At 39.1% G+C, this 15,728-nt stretch overlaps 1 protein-coding gene across 4 annotated transcripts in view; it reads left to right on the top strand.

Annotated features, from left to right (window-relative positions):
- LIN9 (lin-9 DREAM MuvB core complex component) overlaps positions 1-15,728 on the top strand; it is a 46,154-nt gene that overhangs the window by 20,737 nt on the left and 9,689 nt on the right. For all 4 annotated transcript variants that reach the window (XM_071739769.1, XM_071739768.1, XM_071739767.1 and 1 more), the window contains 4 exons: positions 5,886-6,043; positions 7,727-7,860; positions 8,879-8,998; positions 9,169-9,270. In XM_071739769.1, coding sequence (XP_071595870.1) covers positions 5,886-6,043; positions 7,727-7,860; positions 8,879-8,998; positions 9,169-9,270 — 514 coding nt within the window. The remainder of the gene's footprint in view (positions 1-5,885; positions 6,044-7,726; positions 7,861-8,878; positions 8,999-9,168; positions 9,271-15,728) is intronic.

Below are 15,728 nucleotides of genomic sequence, written 5' to 3'. Positions count from 1 at the left end.
CCACAGTGAACTTCGAGTTGAGGTCTGCCTACCATGAGCTGGCCTAGGGAAGCACCTCGTTTTGATAGCTGATTCATGAATCCATTCAGGAGAACAGTGAGTGTTACTCTCTGTCTCCATCTTGGGTAACTTATCATGCAGCTTCTCAAAAGAGGTTTTTAATTCCTCAGCTGTGGTTTTGAACTCCCCAGCCATTTTTCCACAGCTGAGACAAGAGCCTGTAAGGCGTTAGAGACACCGTCTTCTCACTGTCTTAGCTGGCTAATAAATTCACTGACAATCAGTGGTGTTGCATCATCTTCCCCCTAAGACCCTTCCCCCCCAAAATGTGGGACTACAAAGAAGGGGCACTCTCTGTGAGCTTTTTAAGCAGAAGCCTCCTGCATGGAATTTCATCAGAATCCTCAGGTGCTTCCCCATCACCACAGATGACCTCTTAAAATGCCAGCTCCGTCAGATATCTGATGCCTCTTTCCACAATGTTTGGTGTTTCCAAAGACTATAAGTACCTCTGTTCTCCCAGTTACCTTACCAATACCCCCATCTCTGGCTAATGGATCCCAGCTGCCAAGCCTCTCTGCCCTCCAGGTCTGCCATATCTGCTCCCTTGTCCCAGCAGGGCAGCATCCAAGCAGTCAGTGATTGACCTTCATTGGCAGCATAATCCTTTCTTAAATTCGTATCTCTTTCAGAGACATGGATTGGACAATTATCTCAGGTTCCAAATCACTTTCCTGGGTCATTCCTGCCTCAGGCTGACTCTTGCTGCTCAGGGTTTCCTGTTGTCTCTGTTTCTGAGTCATCATCATCATCACCCCTTCCCCGGGCAGTCTGACTTCTTTAGATGCTTCCTGTGGGTTGTGACAGGGGTGACAAGGGCTGGGTCAGAGCCATTGGGGAGGTGTCACTGGCAGGGGGAACCACACTGGTAGGGGTGGCAGTGGCAGCTTTCCTGCACAAATATCGGACATTGAACTACTCCTGGAGCATTTTTAGGCACAATGATAACCAAAACAAGTATCACCAACTATCACCAAGGCCTTGAAACTCACCGGAAACAAGGGCGGATCAAACTCGCCCAAGAAAGGAACAGAATAATTTTGCATAGTGAATGCATTCACCAAAGAGTCCCTAAGCTCCCCAGTCAAATTCCCAGCTGATTTCATTCCCACAGAAGTTGTCGTGTTAACAGCATAGTAAATTATCATGTCTAGGACATGGAACCATATAAAACAATATGCATGAATGAGTAAATTCAAAATGGCAGTATTTAACAAATCTTTCACCCATGCCATTTTGAAACTCATTTTTCTTCTTTCAATTTCCAACTTAAAGCACTTACAGTTAAAAGACAAAATTAAATTCAAGCCCCACGTTGGGCGACAATTACTCTGTCACGGTTTAGCAGTTTGGGCGGGCTACAAACCTAGGACAGAATTCCTCTCTATTCCACACACACACACACAAAAGGAAGATAAAAGGGCAATAGAAGACTGGAGATCTTAAGTTGGAAACTGAAGACAATTGGATACACCATTAGATCACTTGTATTAGACCTAATACTAGGGAAAGGTAATAACATAAAGGGTAAAGTAACAAAAAATACAAATATGTACAACCCAATAGATAGCAGGTGGCTAGCTGGTGGTAACAAACAGCAGCACAGTCAGCAGGAGGAATACGAGGGGGAAGCTGCTGACTTTCTGATCTTTATTATGGAGTATGGCAGGAAATGGGAGGGAATAGATCCCTCCCTTTGCATTCAGCCCCTCTCGGAGTCCGAAAAGCCCTTCTTCTTTAGATCCTCCTGTTCAAACAGTGACAAATGCTTTCTGGAAGAACGCGCCAATTTTTCACTAATTTTTATTCTGGCTATAACTAAGCTTATAATGGGGAAAGGGAGTGCACATTTCCATCTCATTTGTTTTATTTTTTTAAAACCAGTTTATAGATCCTTAACTTTTCCTGGCCTTGTTACCAAAGCAGAGAGAGGAGAAAGTCACCCATAAAGTAGTAGACATTTTAGAGAAGAATCCAAATTTAATAAAGAGTGCAGTTTTTCTCTGATTTAGAATTATTAAATCCACTGATTCAGTTCAGCCTTTTCACGTAACCTATACAATTTAGACTAGAGTAGGGAAAGCTGAGGAACAATCTCATCTCTGTGTACAAATATCTGAAGGGCTAGAGAACACAGCAGCAGACTCTTTTCAGTGTTGTCTGGAGATATGATAAGATGCAATGGGCACAAACTGAAACACAGGAGGTTTAGTCTTAACATAAGGAAACACTTTTCTTCTGTGAGCGTGACTGAACACTGGCACAGGTTGCTCAGAGAGGTGGTAGAATCTCCTTCCTTAGGGATCTCAAAGGTCATCTGGATATGGTACTGGGCAGCCTCCTGTGGGTGACTCTGCTTGGAGTGATTGGAGCAGATGACCTCCAGAGATCCTTCACAAACTCAACCATTCTCAACCATCAATTCTGTGATTCTGTAAGATCAGGAGAAAAATACATAAGTAGTAGTATAGAAATAAAAGACTTGTTTATTTACAAAAGTATAAATACTGAATGTAAATACTAAAGCACTGAATCCAATTCATAGATCCACTGCACTGAGTTATATTATATTTGGTATGATGGAGGCTGTTTCATCTTCCTTACTTATGAAGAACTTTACATAACTAAAAATTGCCAGCCCAAGGAAGCAGCATAGCCTGCTTAAAAGCCACTCCTTTTGGCAAGGTACTCATATCATTTGAGCTTAACAATAAAATAACCTTTAAATAACCTCTGTCACCATGCTTTCCACTGAGAGAGAACTGCTGTGTTTGGAGGTTAAATTATCACTTATTATTTGTTGCTTTTCACTTCTGCCCAAAGTGGGTACTGCTAGCGAAGGTCAGCTTACCTCATTCAAGCAGTTTGTTGGACCATTGTGACAACTTCCTATTTTTGCTGTTTAGTTGATTTTTGGTTTTGTATTGACTTTCCGGGGAGGAGAGTGGGTGGTGGTGTTTTTTTGGGTTTGGTTTTTTTGTTATGTTATGATATAATGAGTTTTTTAAAATGAGAGACTCATGCCTAAGTAACCCCAAGTCTAAGTAGGCAAGAAGTTGTTTTATGTGAATTTATGTGAATTCTGAAGTACAGCTATTTGACTGAATATAACATTTGGTTTTGTTTGTCAACAAAAAGTTTGATATCTTGCTTTTTAACAACATAAAAAGAGTGACCCTTGGGCTTTGTTCTAAAAGTTCTTTAATTACTCTAAGTGATTTGAATATTTTTAAGATAATTCTCATCTAGTTCTAGAACAAAACTTTTCAACATAACTCTTCTGTTAGAAATCTCTTTATCTGTCCCTACTGTGTGCAAGTAAACTAAATACCACATTAGTACCAATATCTCCCCTTGAGGGAGGAGAAAAAATAAGATGTTGCATCCACAGTGTTGATGGCAGAGGGGTAAGAGTGTCTCTGTGTGGTTGTTATCATTTTTTAACTTTGTTTTAGATATATTGTTATATATTCTCATGTCTGCTGCTACTTTAAATGTCCTATCACACCATCAACAGTGTGGTTGACACAACAGTATTCTTCATGGGAACCTGCAGAGCTTGTAAGATTCCAGTAGACTGTGGGGAAAGATATGCTGCAAGAAAAGGAAGAGGTAATAGTTAGTCTTGTGTAATCTGTATAAACTTCATTGGGTTTGTGGAATAGCAATGGATATGAATTAAGTCCAGATATGCTTGTCTGTTAGTTCTCATGACTGAGGTAGAAACTGAGAAGAAGGTTTGGCCTCTAAAAAGCCTCTATAGAAAAGTAGTTTTCAGTGTGATCTGTACCATAGTTTTTCTCTAATTTTTTCATAGGAATGGCATGAAGGTGGGATAACCATTATTAAATACACTTGGGGGGGGGGGATGGGGTTAGAGATTTCCAGTAACAGAAGCCAGAAATACATTGCAAATACGTTTTACCTCCATGACCTAGAGCATTTGGAAGAGACTTTTTTGGGGGACATAGGAGCTTATTTATTTATTTATTTTATTCTCATACTCAATGAAATTGAAAAGTTCTGACCTCCATTTTGCTATTTCATATTTGCAGCCCACTGCAAGCATCATTATTTCACACTTTTCCCTGCAAGTAGTCAATATAAGGCAAATGGGAACATCCAAATGAGACTACCTAAATAAGCTTTGCATAGGTCTCCCAACCACCATCTCTCTTCCATTGGCGTATTCCTTTCCAGATATTTTGAATTCCTAATCATTAGGCAGTACTCAGTTCCACATAAACACATTCTACTTTTCACAGCTACAGTTCTTTAATCTACAGTGTATTTTCTGGACTATAGAAAGAGTAGTGACAAGTTCTGTGGTGATAGTGACTGGAAAGCCAAGTAAAGGAAGCTTCAGTGCAATGCATCACTACATGAAGCTGGCAGATGTTCATCACAGCTTTATTTCACTCTTGTTCATTATTTTTATTTTTTTAAATACCTTGCTTAGGACTAAGATCTCATTATGTTCACACTATACACTCTGAACAGAACAGAGGGTCTATGCCCCATTTAACATAGAAACCATGTATAAGATGAAAGGAAAATGATGTATGCATATAGACAAGTGAGTGTGAAACTGCTGATAACTATCAAAGAAAGTGGTCTCAGCACACTGGCAGCTTGGTTTCTAATGATCTCAGATATGTTGCAAGGAAGAGAAATTTTGAACAATAGTGAAATGGCTTTCTGGAACTCTGCAAGTGAGGGGTATAAAAAAGAAAACATAAGAATATATCAGCATAAAGTAGGAGAATAGTAAAAGCAGCCCTGGAAGTAGGAGATGGCTGGTTAGTACTGAGTGAGAGATAAATAACTGAGGAAGATTTTGAAGGGATTTAAAACAGACAAGAATTTGCAGTAATAGAACAGGACCCCAATGGTGTTAAGTGTCTTCTAAAATAACCCCATAAAATATGACTTTTTCTTGATCGGTGGTCAATATGTAATTGTCAGAGTTCCACAGGAAATGTATAAATTACATTAGACTATATAAAGCAATTAATAAAGGTAATAAATAATTTGATAAATAAATGCTGGTGCAATTAAGCAGCACACCTACAGTAGCATCTGTACTTTTTAAAGTTACTTCTTCCATTGATGCAAGCATGATAAAACTTTTTTAATCTCCTTTATGCATCATGCCTATTCAGTAGGTTAGAAATGAAAAAAAAATGAATAAAACCAAGTAAGGGCCTTGGGAGTAAGTCTTTTTAATCTTCTAGATTACTTTTTAAGACGCAAACACACACAAAATGGGGAGAGGAGTGCTGGAGGCTATGTGATTTTTACACAGTATTCCCAAGTTCAAACAAATTTGTACTTCTGTTCAGAAAAATTCATCTGCAGAGCAGAGATTTTGTGGTGAGTTTTGCTTGCATGTGTGCAGAGGTCAAGACACAGCAAAATGCAATTTTATGTTCAGAGTCTGGTGCCCTTTAATACTAAGTTAGTTTAATAGAGCTAATGATCACAGGTGAAAGTAGTCAGTATACTGGAGATGGAACCCCCTTTAGCTTTGTTGTGACAGCAAGAGGATCCCTATAAACAGAAAACGTCATAAAAAGTTGTACTTTTATGATACACTGATGCAAACAGCTTGCATTCTTGAGTATTATTTTCAAAGAAACATTTTAAGAGTGATAATTCTGAGGAATAAGACTTTCTACATCGTTCAACAGATTTCCTCTTCAAACACTTTGCCCAAACTTTTACTATGTGTGGTTTATAAACAGTGCCTATTTATTTGATGTGTTTTCACATATATATGTTTTCAGTGCTCAATTTAAGTATGGTTTTACCTAATTGCATTATAGATGTTCCTCTGCATTCTTTGAGGAAGAGAGATCAGCATTAAAACAGAAACGGCAGAAAATAAGACTTCTGCAACAGCGGAAAGTTGCAGATATTTCACAGTTCAAAGATCTTCCAGAAGAAATTCCATTACCTCTTGTAATAGGAACAAAAGTTACAGGTAAATTCTTTAAAACAAATGGCCAGATGGTTTGTAAAGATTTTAGTGAAACTTATGTTTAGCACACATAGTTAAATTTAAAACATGAAAAATTATATGGGTTTTATTTTTAGCCCATTGAGAAGGTACTTGTGAGGATTAACTGATATTTTTAAAAACGGTACAGTTTTGAGGTACAAATTTGCAGCCCAGAAAGCCAACTGGGTCCTGGGCTGCTTCAAAACAAGCATAGACAGCCAGCTGAGGGAAGGGATTCTCCCTCTCTAATGCACTCTTGTGAGACCCCACCTGGAGTAACTGTGTCCAGTTCTGGAGACCCCAACACAAGAAGGACATAAAGCTCCTGGAACATGTCTAGAGGAGAGACACTAAAATGATCAGAGGGCTGGAACACCTCCCCTGTGAAGACAAGCTAAAGAAGTTGGGGTTGTTCAGGCTAGAGGGGGCTCTGAGGTGACCTTATAGCAAGCTTCCAGTATTTGAAGAGAGACAACAAGAAAGCTGGGATAGGGCTTCTTACACAGGTGTATAGTGAGAGGACATGGGAAAATGGTTTAAAACTTGAAGAGGGGCGATTTAGGTTAGATATTAGGAATAAATTCTTACATGTGAGGGTGGTGAGGTGCTGGAAAAGGTTGCCAAAGGAAGTTGTGGCTGCCCTTTCCCTGGAACTGTTCAAGGACAGGTTGGATGGGGCCTTGAGCAACCTGGTCTAGTGGAAGGTGTAGCTGCCCATGCAGGGGGGTTGGAACTAGATGAACTTTAAGGTCCCTTCCAACCCTAACCATTCTATGGCAAATATAGTATAGTTTATTTCTGCTGTTCAAATTGTAGGTTTGTCGTGGGTTTTTTCAGGTATGATGTATCTAATGAATCCTGGAGAACAAGATGCTTAAATGCAAAGAGCTGAATGGTGTCTGAAGGCTTAAAATACAACCTAATATAAAAATTGAGCTTTATTTTTCTATAAATATATCTGGTTTGAAACAGATACACAACTGATACTGCAGTGCAGTTGGACATGTAACCATGGCATTGCCTTACTGAAAAAACTTACACATAACTGAAGGAGTACTGTTAAAAATATTCCACACATTTTGTCTACTCTGTAAAAACTTTAATTCCTCCATCCTGTCTGTCTGTAATCAGATGCTTTTCACTTTAAAATGGGATCTCCCACATAGGCCACTACCATTCGTTGCTTTTTGCATTCTGCAGCAGCACTGCCCTTAAATCTTAACAGCAGAGGAGGCACAACACTGCCTCTCCTCACTGTAGGAGAGCTGTGTCCTTGAAATGCATTCTTCAGTGTCTTTTGCTAAAAATGCAGTCATCACTGAAGTAATCAAAGAGAAATGGTATACAGAAAGTCATCCAGAAACTGACTTTTGCCTGCAAAATGTATCTGTCAGAAAGTATTTGATATTAAGTATTGTTTTCTTTGAACCTAAGTGTAGTGCAAAGGATTAAATTTTAGAAACACTTGACTGGCAAAGATAAATTTGATAAAATTTGGCTAGTATTTCTATGGCACACAGTTCTTTTTCTGGGTTTACTTTTATTTTTATTTAATTGATGGGTTTTAAAACATACATATGAAGAGTTACTTGCAAAACTGGTTTTCCCAACAGCATCTGAATATTACAATGTTTGTTTTGTTGTTCTCTTTTTTTTTTCCTTAAGCACGTTTGCGAGGTGTCCATGACGGGCTGTTTACTGGACAAATAGACGCTGTAGACACTCTTAATGCTACATACAGGGTGACTTTTGACAGGGCAGGTCTTGGAACACACACAGTCCCAGATTATGAAGTTCTTGTAAGTATTAATGACACATTCTTAAAACAGTTGTAACAAAAAAAAAAAAATATTTAAAAAAAATCTACAATTGCATGGCTTAATCAAAAGAAAATTTAAAATATTACATGCAGGTGGTATTGTCATAAAGTAGAAACAAGCATAACAGACACATGGGAAATTCAAAGGGAATAAGCTTCTACTGTTTAAGGTTTTATAGAACAGTATAACCCTCTACGACAAAACCATGATGACTCAGGCTGAAATAATTTACTAGACCTACTATTGTAAATTGTTATAATAGCCTGGGTTTAATATGAAGAAACATAAGAAATAGTGTAATATCACATAGAAAATTCTGCTGTGGGATCCTGGGAGGATTTGTAGAAAATGTTCAAGAAAACGTGACCCTTTGTCATTTGCCAAAGTCTGGAAAGGCCTCTGATAGTCACAAGCAAGTATTACGAGTTCGTTGAACATCATATGAATACTTCTTATAGTAACGAAGCTACCTGTGAGGATGTTGCTTTAATCATATATCATGATACCAGGCTTATTTTCTAGCTCATAAGCTTTTGTAACAACTTACAAGCTCCAGGGATTGTTCCTGCCAAAGACTGACCTAGGCTGCAAGCTTTTTAAAGGACTTCAGGTTCCTCTGAATCTTCTGTAGCTTTGAATCTACTAAGGGCCCATAATTTGTCTAAGAACTAGTATCTGTCATGATGCAAGTTGGGAGCTTCTGCTGAACTCCTCTTCAGTTACAATTTGTCTGCAACTTGCCAACAGAATTTTCAGAAATATCCTTGCAGATTTTATTTGATGCAGTGCTGTAACACTTTGAAAACTCCAGAAATGGAATAAAATTTTGAAGCTTCTGCTACCCCAAAAGCAAACTGTTAATCTTTTAACTCTGTTGGGTTTGGGGTGTGGATTAATATGGCTAGTCCAGATTCCAGAAATAAGTTGTTTTTCAGCAGGTGTGTAAAATTAATGAATCTCACAGCTGAAGCATATCCTTCCTTTTTGTCTTTTACAGAGTAATGAGCCTCATGAAACCATGCCAATTGCTGCCTTTGGACAGAAACAACGCCCTTCGAGGTTCCTTATGACCCCTCCCCGATTACAATATACATCTTCACTCCAGTCTCCACTTACAGTAAGTTACTTTTGCAGTGTAGTATTGAATTGAAAAATTCTCTGATATGTGTTGAAGCTATTGCCTTAAACAGTTTCCAAGATTAATATCTGAGGTTATCAAGCAAGATAAAAATTCTAGCAAGTACCTCTAAAAAGAAGCTATTAAATTAAATATTCTTTCTTCTGTAGGACAGTGATCCTTTATTAGGACAATCTTCCTGGAAAAACAAAATTTCAGGCACAGATAGTGAAACACTAGGAGGCTTTCCCGTAGAATTCCTCATTCAAGTGGTAAGTGTTAACTGCAAGTCTTAATTTTATTGTATGTTGTCCTTTTGTGTTTATTCTTCAAGTTTTTCTGCGCTTAAATGACCTGTTGATTTATGACAGATAGGGTGATATCCAAATTAACTTTTGAAAAAATGTTAATATTTGTTTTTTTCATGCTCCCTGGCCCTCAAAATCCCCCTTCCCCTCATCCTTATTTTCCCACTTTTTCATAAACTTCGAAATATAAGTCCCTTCAAGCCACAGTGTAGGGCCCTATGTCTCCAGAAGCATGTCTTATTTTTCCCACCCCTACCACTTGGTCTAAAAAAAGGTACTATTTCTACCTGCAAACTTTCCACTGTGCTAAGATTTAAAAAAAATAACTTAAAATGTACTTGTGTAACAGTTTACACTGAGCTGGCAATTAAACCCCTTATTCCATATCATTTGTGTCATGCTGAAATCACTGCTATCTCTTGTCCCCACATACACATACACAGATTATTACCATCTTTCAATACCAAAACCCACTGAGTTCATTTAGTCCATGACTGCAGCCATCTATTATAGCAGTCTCTCAGGACAAGGAACAATTGTCACTGTTCATGTCCATGGGTTACAAGTTACTGATGTCAGCTTTGAGGAAGTTACTGGATGCCAGTCGATGAACCTAGGTCTGGTTTCATCACCACATTATCCTGAAAAGCACTTACAAAAATACTTACTAAAATACTAAAAGTACTATTTTATGTAGTATTATGCAACATGTCACATAACAGCAATTAAAGTGGGGCTCGAATCCATGACCCCTAAAATTCCATGCTCCCTGATTCTGCTAGTCAGCCAAATTTAGGTATTCTCACCCAGTGTTAGATTCCCTTGAGGTATACATTGTACTTCTCCATTCTCCATCATCACCCACCAAGTATGTCTTGGCCCTTGGGAATCCCACCATCTCAGTTGGTGCAACATTGTTGTCAATGCACTACTGAAGCAGCAATTGACATCCACTGGTTTTCAACTTTCAGCAGCCCCACTGCAGAAGGGTCACCTGAAAGGCCAGAAAAAGTATGCAGCTGTCCTGTGATCTTGATCTCTGCAACTGCTATCCCAAAGGCCCACCAGTACCCTTTTTGGTCCTTGAAGTCACCTCCCTTGAGGTAGTCTATGCCAGCTGTCCCTTTCCTCCTCCTGACTGGAGGCTGGGCACCCTCTAAGCTTGAGTGTATGCAGTAGTGTCAGCAAGTGGGTTACAGAGGCTTGTATCTCCATTACTCCTACCTGATATACAGAAATCTTGAGTCACCCATACCCTCGGACTGGGTAACCTCACACTGGAGACTTCAGTCATCCTTCTAGAAGGAGAATATATATACTTTCTCTTGTATTTGCTGTACCTAGCAGCTCATGTACTCATGCATGTAGGTCAGCAGTTGGTTTCTTATCACAGCTTTTAATCTCCTCTCCATAATCATGCAGGAGAGACCATAGGATACCTCTTACATTATACTTTTTCTCTTGATTCAGTCTCATAGGAGGGCATCTCTTCCTAATGGCTGCAATGTGGTCCCCTTCTCCTGTTGGGGAAGAACAGGGTTTACACAGTCTCTCAGTCAGTTCCTCTACAGCTGGGATCCAGGCCCAATGGGGAGTAATGACAGCATCTGTACACTCTTGTACTTGTCTAAGCGTATCATTCACAGTTGGTTCAAGGTCTCCAGGAACCCATAACATTACTGACAGCAAATGGATAAATAGGGGTGCTGCAGCATGCACAAACTTTTGCAGCATAGACTTATGTAGGAAACAGGTGCCAGGACTTGCCAGGTAATGAGCCAGGCCGGTGCTCAGTCTCACCTGTGCCCAGTTAGGGCTAGCCCCACTGAGCATGCCCAAGACCTAGGGCCAATAAAAGGTGAGGCTGGGTGTAGCCAGGCAGCTCATTCCTGAGCAAGATCGGTGCTAGGCTGGTCACAGTTAGTCCTCAGTGCTAACCAAGATCACCAATAGCTCCTGCCTCTAGCTTCGGTTCAGAGCTCGCGCTCTCGACGACGTTCAGTTCCAGCAACAGACTTAGGGCAAGGCATTTGATAAGGATCTACAATCTGATCATCATTAAAAAAATCATTAAATCCCATTTCGTACACCCAGTTCTTTCAGATACTTGATAGCTTTGTCAAGCATGGCTGCCCTGATTTTGTGAGCAATCTTTACATGGGTACTTCTTTACAGCTGACAAGAGTTGCCTCCATAGGCTGATAGTTCCTGTATCTTTCACAATCATCTGGTCAATACCTGCATCTTTGGCCAGGGATCCCAACTGCTTGGCTTCTCATCTAGTGGCATGGTATCAGCCCCATCATTCCAGTGCCTGAGTAACCAAGTAAGAAGTGGTTCACCTGCCATACAGCTTAAGTCCTTTCTCAGAGTACAGGAGTCCCTCATTGAATAGGATAAAAAAAAAAACTTCTGGTTCTGAGTCCTCTTCCTCAAATTATTCTGCCTGAGAAGGACCTGCTCCCTGATCATGTACAAATTTTTGAGGTTTTGCATGAGGATAAGGGCTAGGACCTGATTGTTTCTTTGTTTTGCTCCTCGTCACAGGGCCGACAAGTAGTGGTGTGGATTGAGTGGGAGTGGCTGTAGTGTCTGCAGCTGTAGCAGCTGCAGGGCTCTCTTTTTTAATGGAAATAGCAGCAGCATCTTGAGGGCGGGGGGGGGGTGAAGCAACAGCTGAAGCTGTAGCAGCAATGCTGGCAATTCTTGCCAGCTGTATCAGTCATGGCCTTGCATGGATGGCAGAGGCATTTGCTGCAGAGGCAAAAGCAGCAGTGCTTTCTTTATGAGGGGCAGCTCTCAGTCTCTGAACAGATGTGCTCATTCACACTGGGGATAGTTGTCCCCAAGAAACAAGAAACATTAATAATACCCAGCAGGAAATTCAGAAACATAATGTTCTTTTCACCAAAATCTGGTGGACTCAGCCCAACACAAAATTGAGTGGTATAATTTCCCAAGTTAAAACTGAAAGCATAATTACCAACAAAGTTTTCTACATCTCTATGAAGCACAATGTACCACAGTGAATATCAGTATTAAAGACCAAATCACAAGTACAGTTCTTAAGCAGTGCTTGCCAGAGATAAACCACATATCGATGCTAATCCCTGCTGCAAAGCAATGTATTACATACCCTAAATACCACAGGTATTGCATGATAAATTCAATTTCCACCCTGTGGAATTTTCAGAGGTAAAAATCTGATTCCCTCTCAGTGGAGCCATCTGGGTATCCTCCCACTGAAGTTGGAATTCAAACTATTCAGGCAAATTAGTCTGAATTTGAACCTGGGCTTGAGCTAATGAGTTTAAGACATATTTGGCACCTTAAATCTGTCACAGTATAACACTGGGCCAGCAATTAGATGAATGACAGATATTCTCTATTAATACCCCTTCCTGACAGAGAAAGGAGAGACAACAGGGGAGAGAAACTTACAGATTGGAAACTAAACTACACAGCTCTAATAATGATGAAAAATTATTAAGAATATACAGATGCATATATAAAAGTGATATCCTGTTCCTGCCCCCTTCCCCCTAAGAACACATGAATTCAGGAGGACACGGATCAGGATCATAGGCAGATGAACAGAGAGAATCCTTCCAGGATGCTGCCCATGGACAAAGAATAAGTTGACCCTTGTAATCCTTCAAATTTACACTGAGTATGATGCATATGGGATGGACTACTCCATTTTGTCAATTTTGGTCACCTCTGTGTTCTGTTTTTCTAAAGGTGGGTTGCAGGCGTGACCCCTTTACTCCCTTTCCTTTTCCAGAGCACAAGATGTTTCTCAGAACCAAGCAGTGGCCTTGGTTCTGCATACCATTCTCTAGCCATAACTATAAACATCAAGTGTTATCAGTCCTAGAAGCAGACTTGCTGTTAGCTTCAGCAAATGCAGCTGCTTAGAAGAGACTTAGCTGAAAGTAAAATTACAAGACAGAAAATTGGTTTTATTCTGGCCCAAACCAGGACAGCTTGCATTATGCAACATTTGCCCATGTGCATTATCATTTATTGGATAATGCTGTATTTTACATTATGTAAAGTCCCACCCTCTTGGAGAAGAAGCCCCCTTTTCCATGAAAGCAAATATACATGCTACAGATAAGAAGGTTGGTTTTTGTCTTCACCTTTATGAAATAATTCCTCAGAAAATATTTATTGTACACCAGTTTAGAAGAGCACAGATGTCCAAATGTTAATTAGGCAGCTGGGATTCTTTGAATGTCAAAACTCATTGAAGCAAGTTGCTCTTGAGGATGATGGAAGAATATAAGCTTATGTTGGCTTACCTTAAGATACACAATTGAGTTCTTGAACAATGAAAGCTGTTACAAACATGGTAAAGGAGGTTGGAATGATCTGTGTTTAAACTACTAAGAACAGAGAAATAATATTGTTAAATGCATCTCATATTTTAGAGTGCATGAAATTGGTCAAATGAATCAAGTTTTTTATCTGTAGCTCACATGAGATGAATATTTTCACCATTTAACAGTGTTTTTAGGGGAAACATTGTATGAAGACAATCTTGAAAAAGATGGGTTGGCAACTGGTTTAGCTAAGAAAACTTTAAGAATTTAAAAATACAATTTTTTTAAAATTAATTACCTCATTAATGATAAAAACTGAAAGCCACAGAAGCTAGTCTTTGTTTATGCTGCTAAACTGTATGTTCACCAGTCCCTCCTATTTCTCTTACAAAGTATGATCAATGAAACTAAGGTGTTTTGAATTTTACAACTGTTTAGTTTGTTAAATTATCTGTTATTGTTTACATAATTTAAATCTTAAAATGTGTGATTTCTCACCCATTTTTGGTGGTATGTTATTATGTGTGGTAAAAAAAAGTTTTAAAAGTATATACCTCTTGTATTACCAACTGTGGCATTTGACAAAGAGACTGTATATTAATAAGTATTTTTTAATTTAGGATTTTCAGAAGGTTTTGAACACAATAAAGCTACAGATTTTTGGCATTTGTGTATCTGAACAAGCTAATACTCAGGTTTTTTTATAAAGAATCACAAGGCTTAAAAGATAACTTGTTGAGGGACTGTGCGTTATTTTTGCACTTACCATTTCAAACATTTTAAGTATTTTTATTAGAAACTTAGGAATAGCTGAAATTGAAATTCACTGTTGTGAAATATGTGAAACTAGTGAATACAGACTACTGATGCTCTGCTTTCATCAGTCCACAGGTATTTTTATGTTAAAGGTGACTGTTAAATATGTTCTAACTATGCACTGGTAGAGTAAAAAGGTAAAATGTAAAAGCCTTCATTCTGATTTAATAGTGATTCAGACAGTAAATGAACACAAAATTTTTGATGAAAATAAATAAAACTTACTGGACAGCTATCGCTAGACAATTATTTGTTACACCATGAATAAATAATGGGAAAACTTTCTTTTACACAAAATAGAAGTAACGCATCACACCTTGAATTAGGTTTCAACACAGCCACTTAGTTCTTTTTTTACAGGTTCTGAAATACATTTTGAACAGGAAGTACAGCCTAAATCACATGCAGACATGGATAAATAAATGTTAGGGTTATTCTCTTTATGTGCGACTTGCAGTTGTAAGCTGTCACGGCTTAGCAGTTTGGGCAGACCAAAAACCAGAGGACAGAATTCTATTTTCTGTTACCGCCCTCCCCCTTCGCCCTCTCAAGGGAAGAAAAGGGAAAGAAGAATGAGAGACTGTAGGTTGGAAATTAAAACTGAAACAGATCTTCAAAAGCAGAGGAAAGGCAGTAACACACGGGAAAAGAACAAAAATACAAATATATTCAAATATGTATATAACCCGATGTCGATGCTGGCAGGGATAGGTGCCTGAGGGTCCCTTGCGGCAGGGCCGACTCAGGACGGGGGCTCCACGGCTCTTCCCAGCACCCGATGGATGCGGATTCCCAAGAGCACGTGGGGAGCTGGTGCTGAAGGAGTGCAGGGGAACAGCAGCGAAGCGAGGAGCTTCCGATCTGCCTGTTACAGAATTTGGGCAGGAAACGGGAGGGAATAGACCCCTATGTGTTCCGCCCTGCTCAGAGTCTGAAAGCCCTCCTGCTTTAGTTCCTCGTACTCAAAAACTATGACACAAGCAAACACTGGGACTTGGGAGAACTAATTTAATTACAGTTACTGTTTTAATTACACTGTTTAGTCACAGGTTTCACTGATTCCTTGTGGTTTTTACTGTCAGCAAATATATGCGTATCAGGAGAAAAATGGCTTGAAAAATAAAATTATTAAGAATAAAGTCAACAAGAAACAAGTAATAAAAAAACCACCTTACATGTAATATGTATCCTTAAATATTTCATAGGCTGTACTTCTGGTCAAAACTGATATATGTTCCGATATATATATGTAATGTTCTGATATGTATATATATTATATAT

The sequence above is a fragment of the Heliangelus exortis genome, chromosome 3 (assembly GCF_036169615.1).
Source record: "Heliangelus exortis chromosome 3, bHelExo1.hap1, whole genome shotgun sequence".
NCBI classification, from domain to species: domain Eukaryota; kingdom Metazoa; phylum Chordata; class Aves; order Apodiformes; family Trochilidae; genus Heliangelus; species Heliangelus exortis.
Note: the sequence above shows the minus strand (reverse complement) of the source record. Positions and strands in the feature narration are given on the sequence as shown.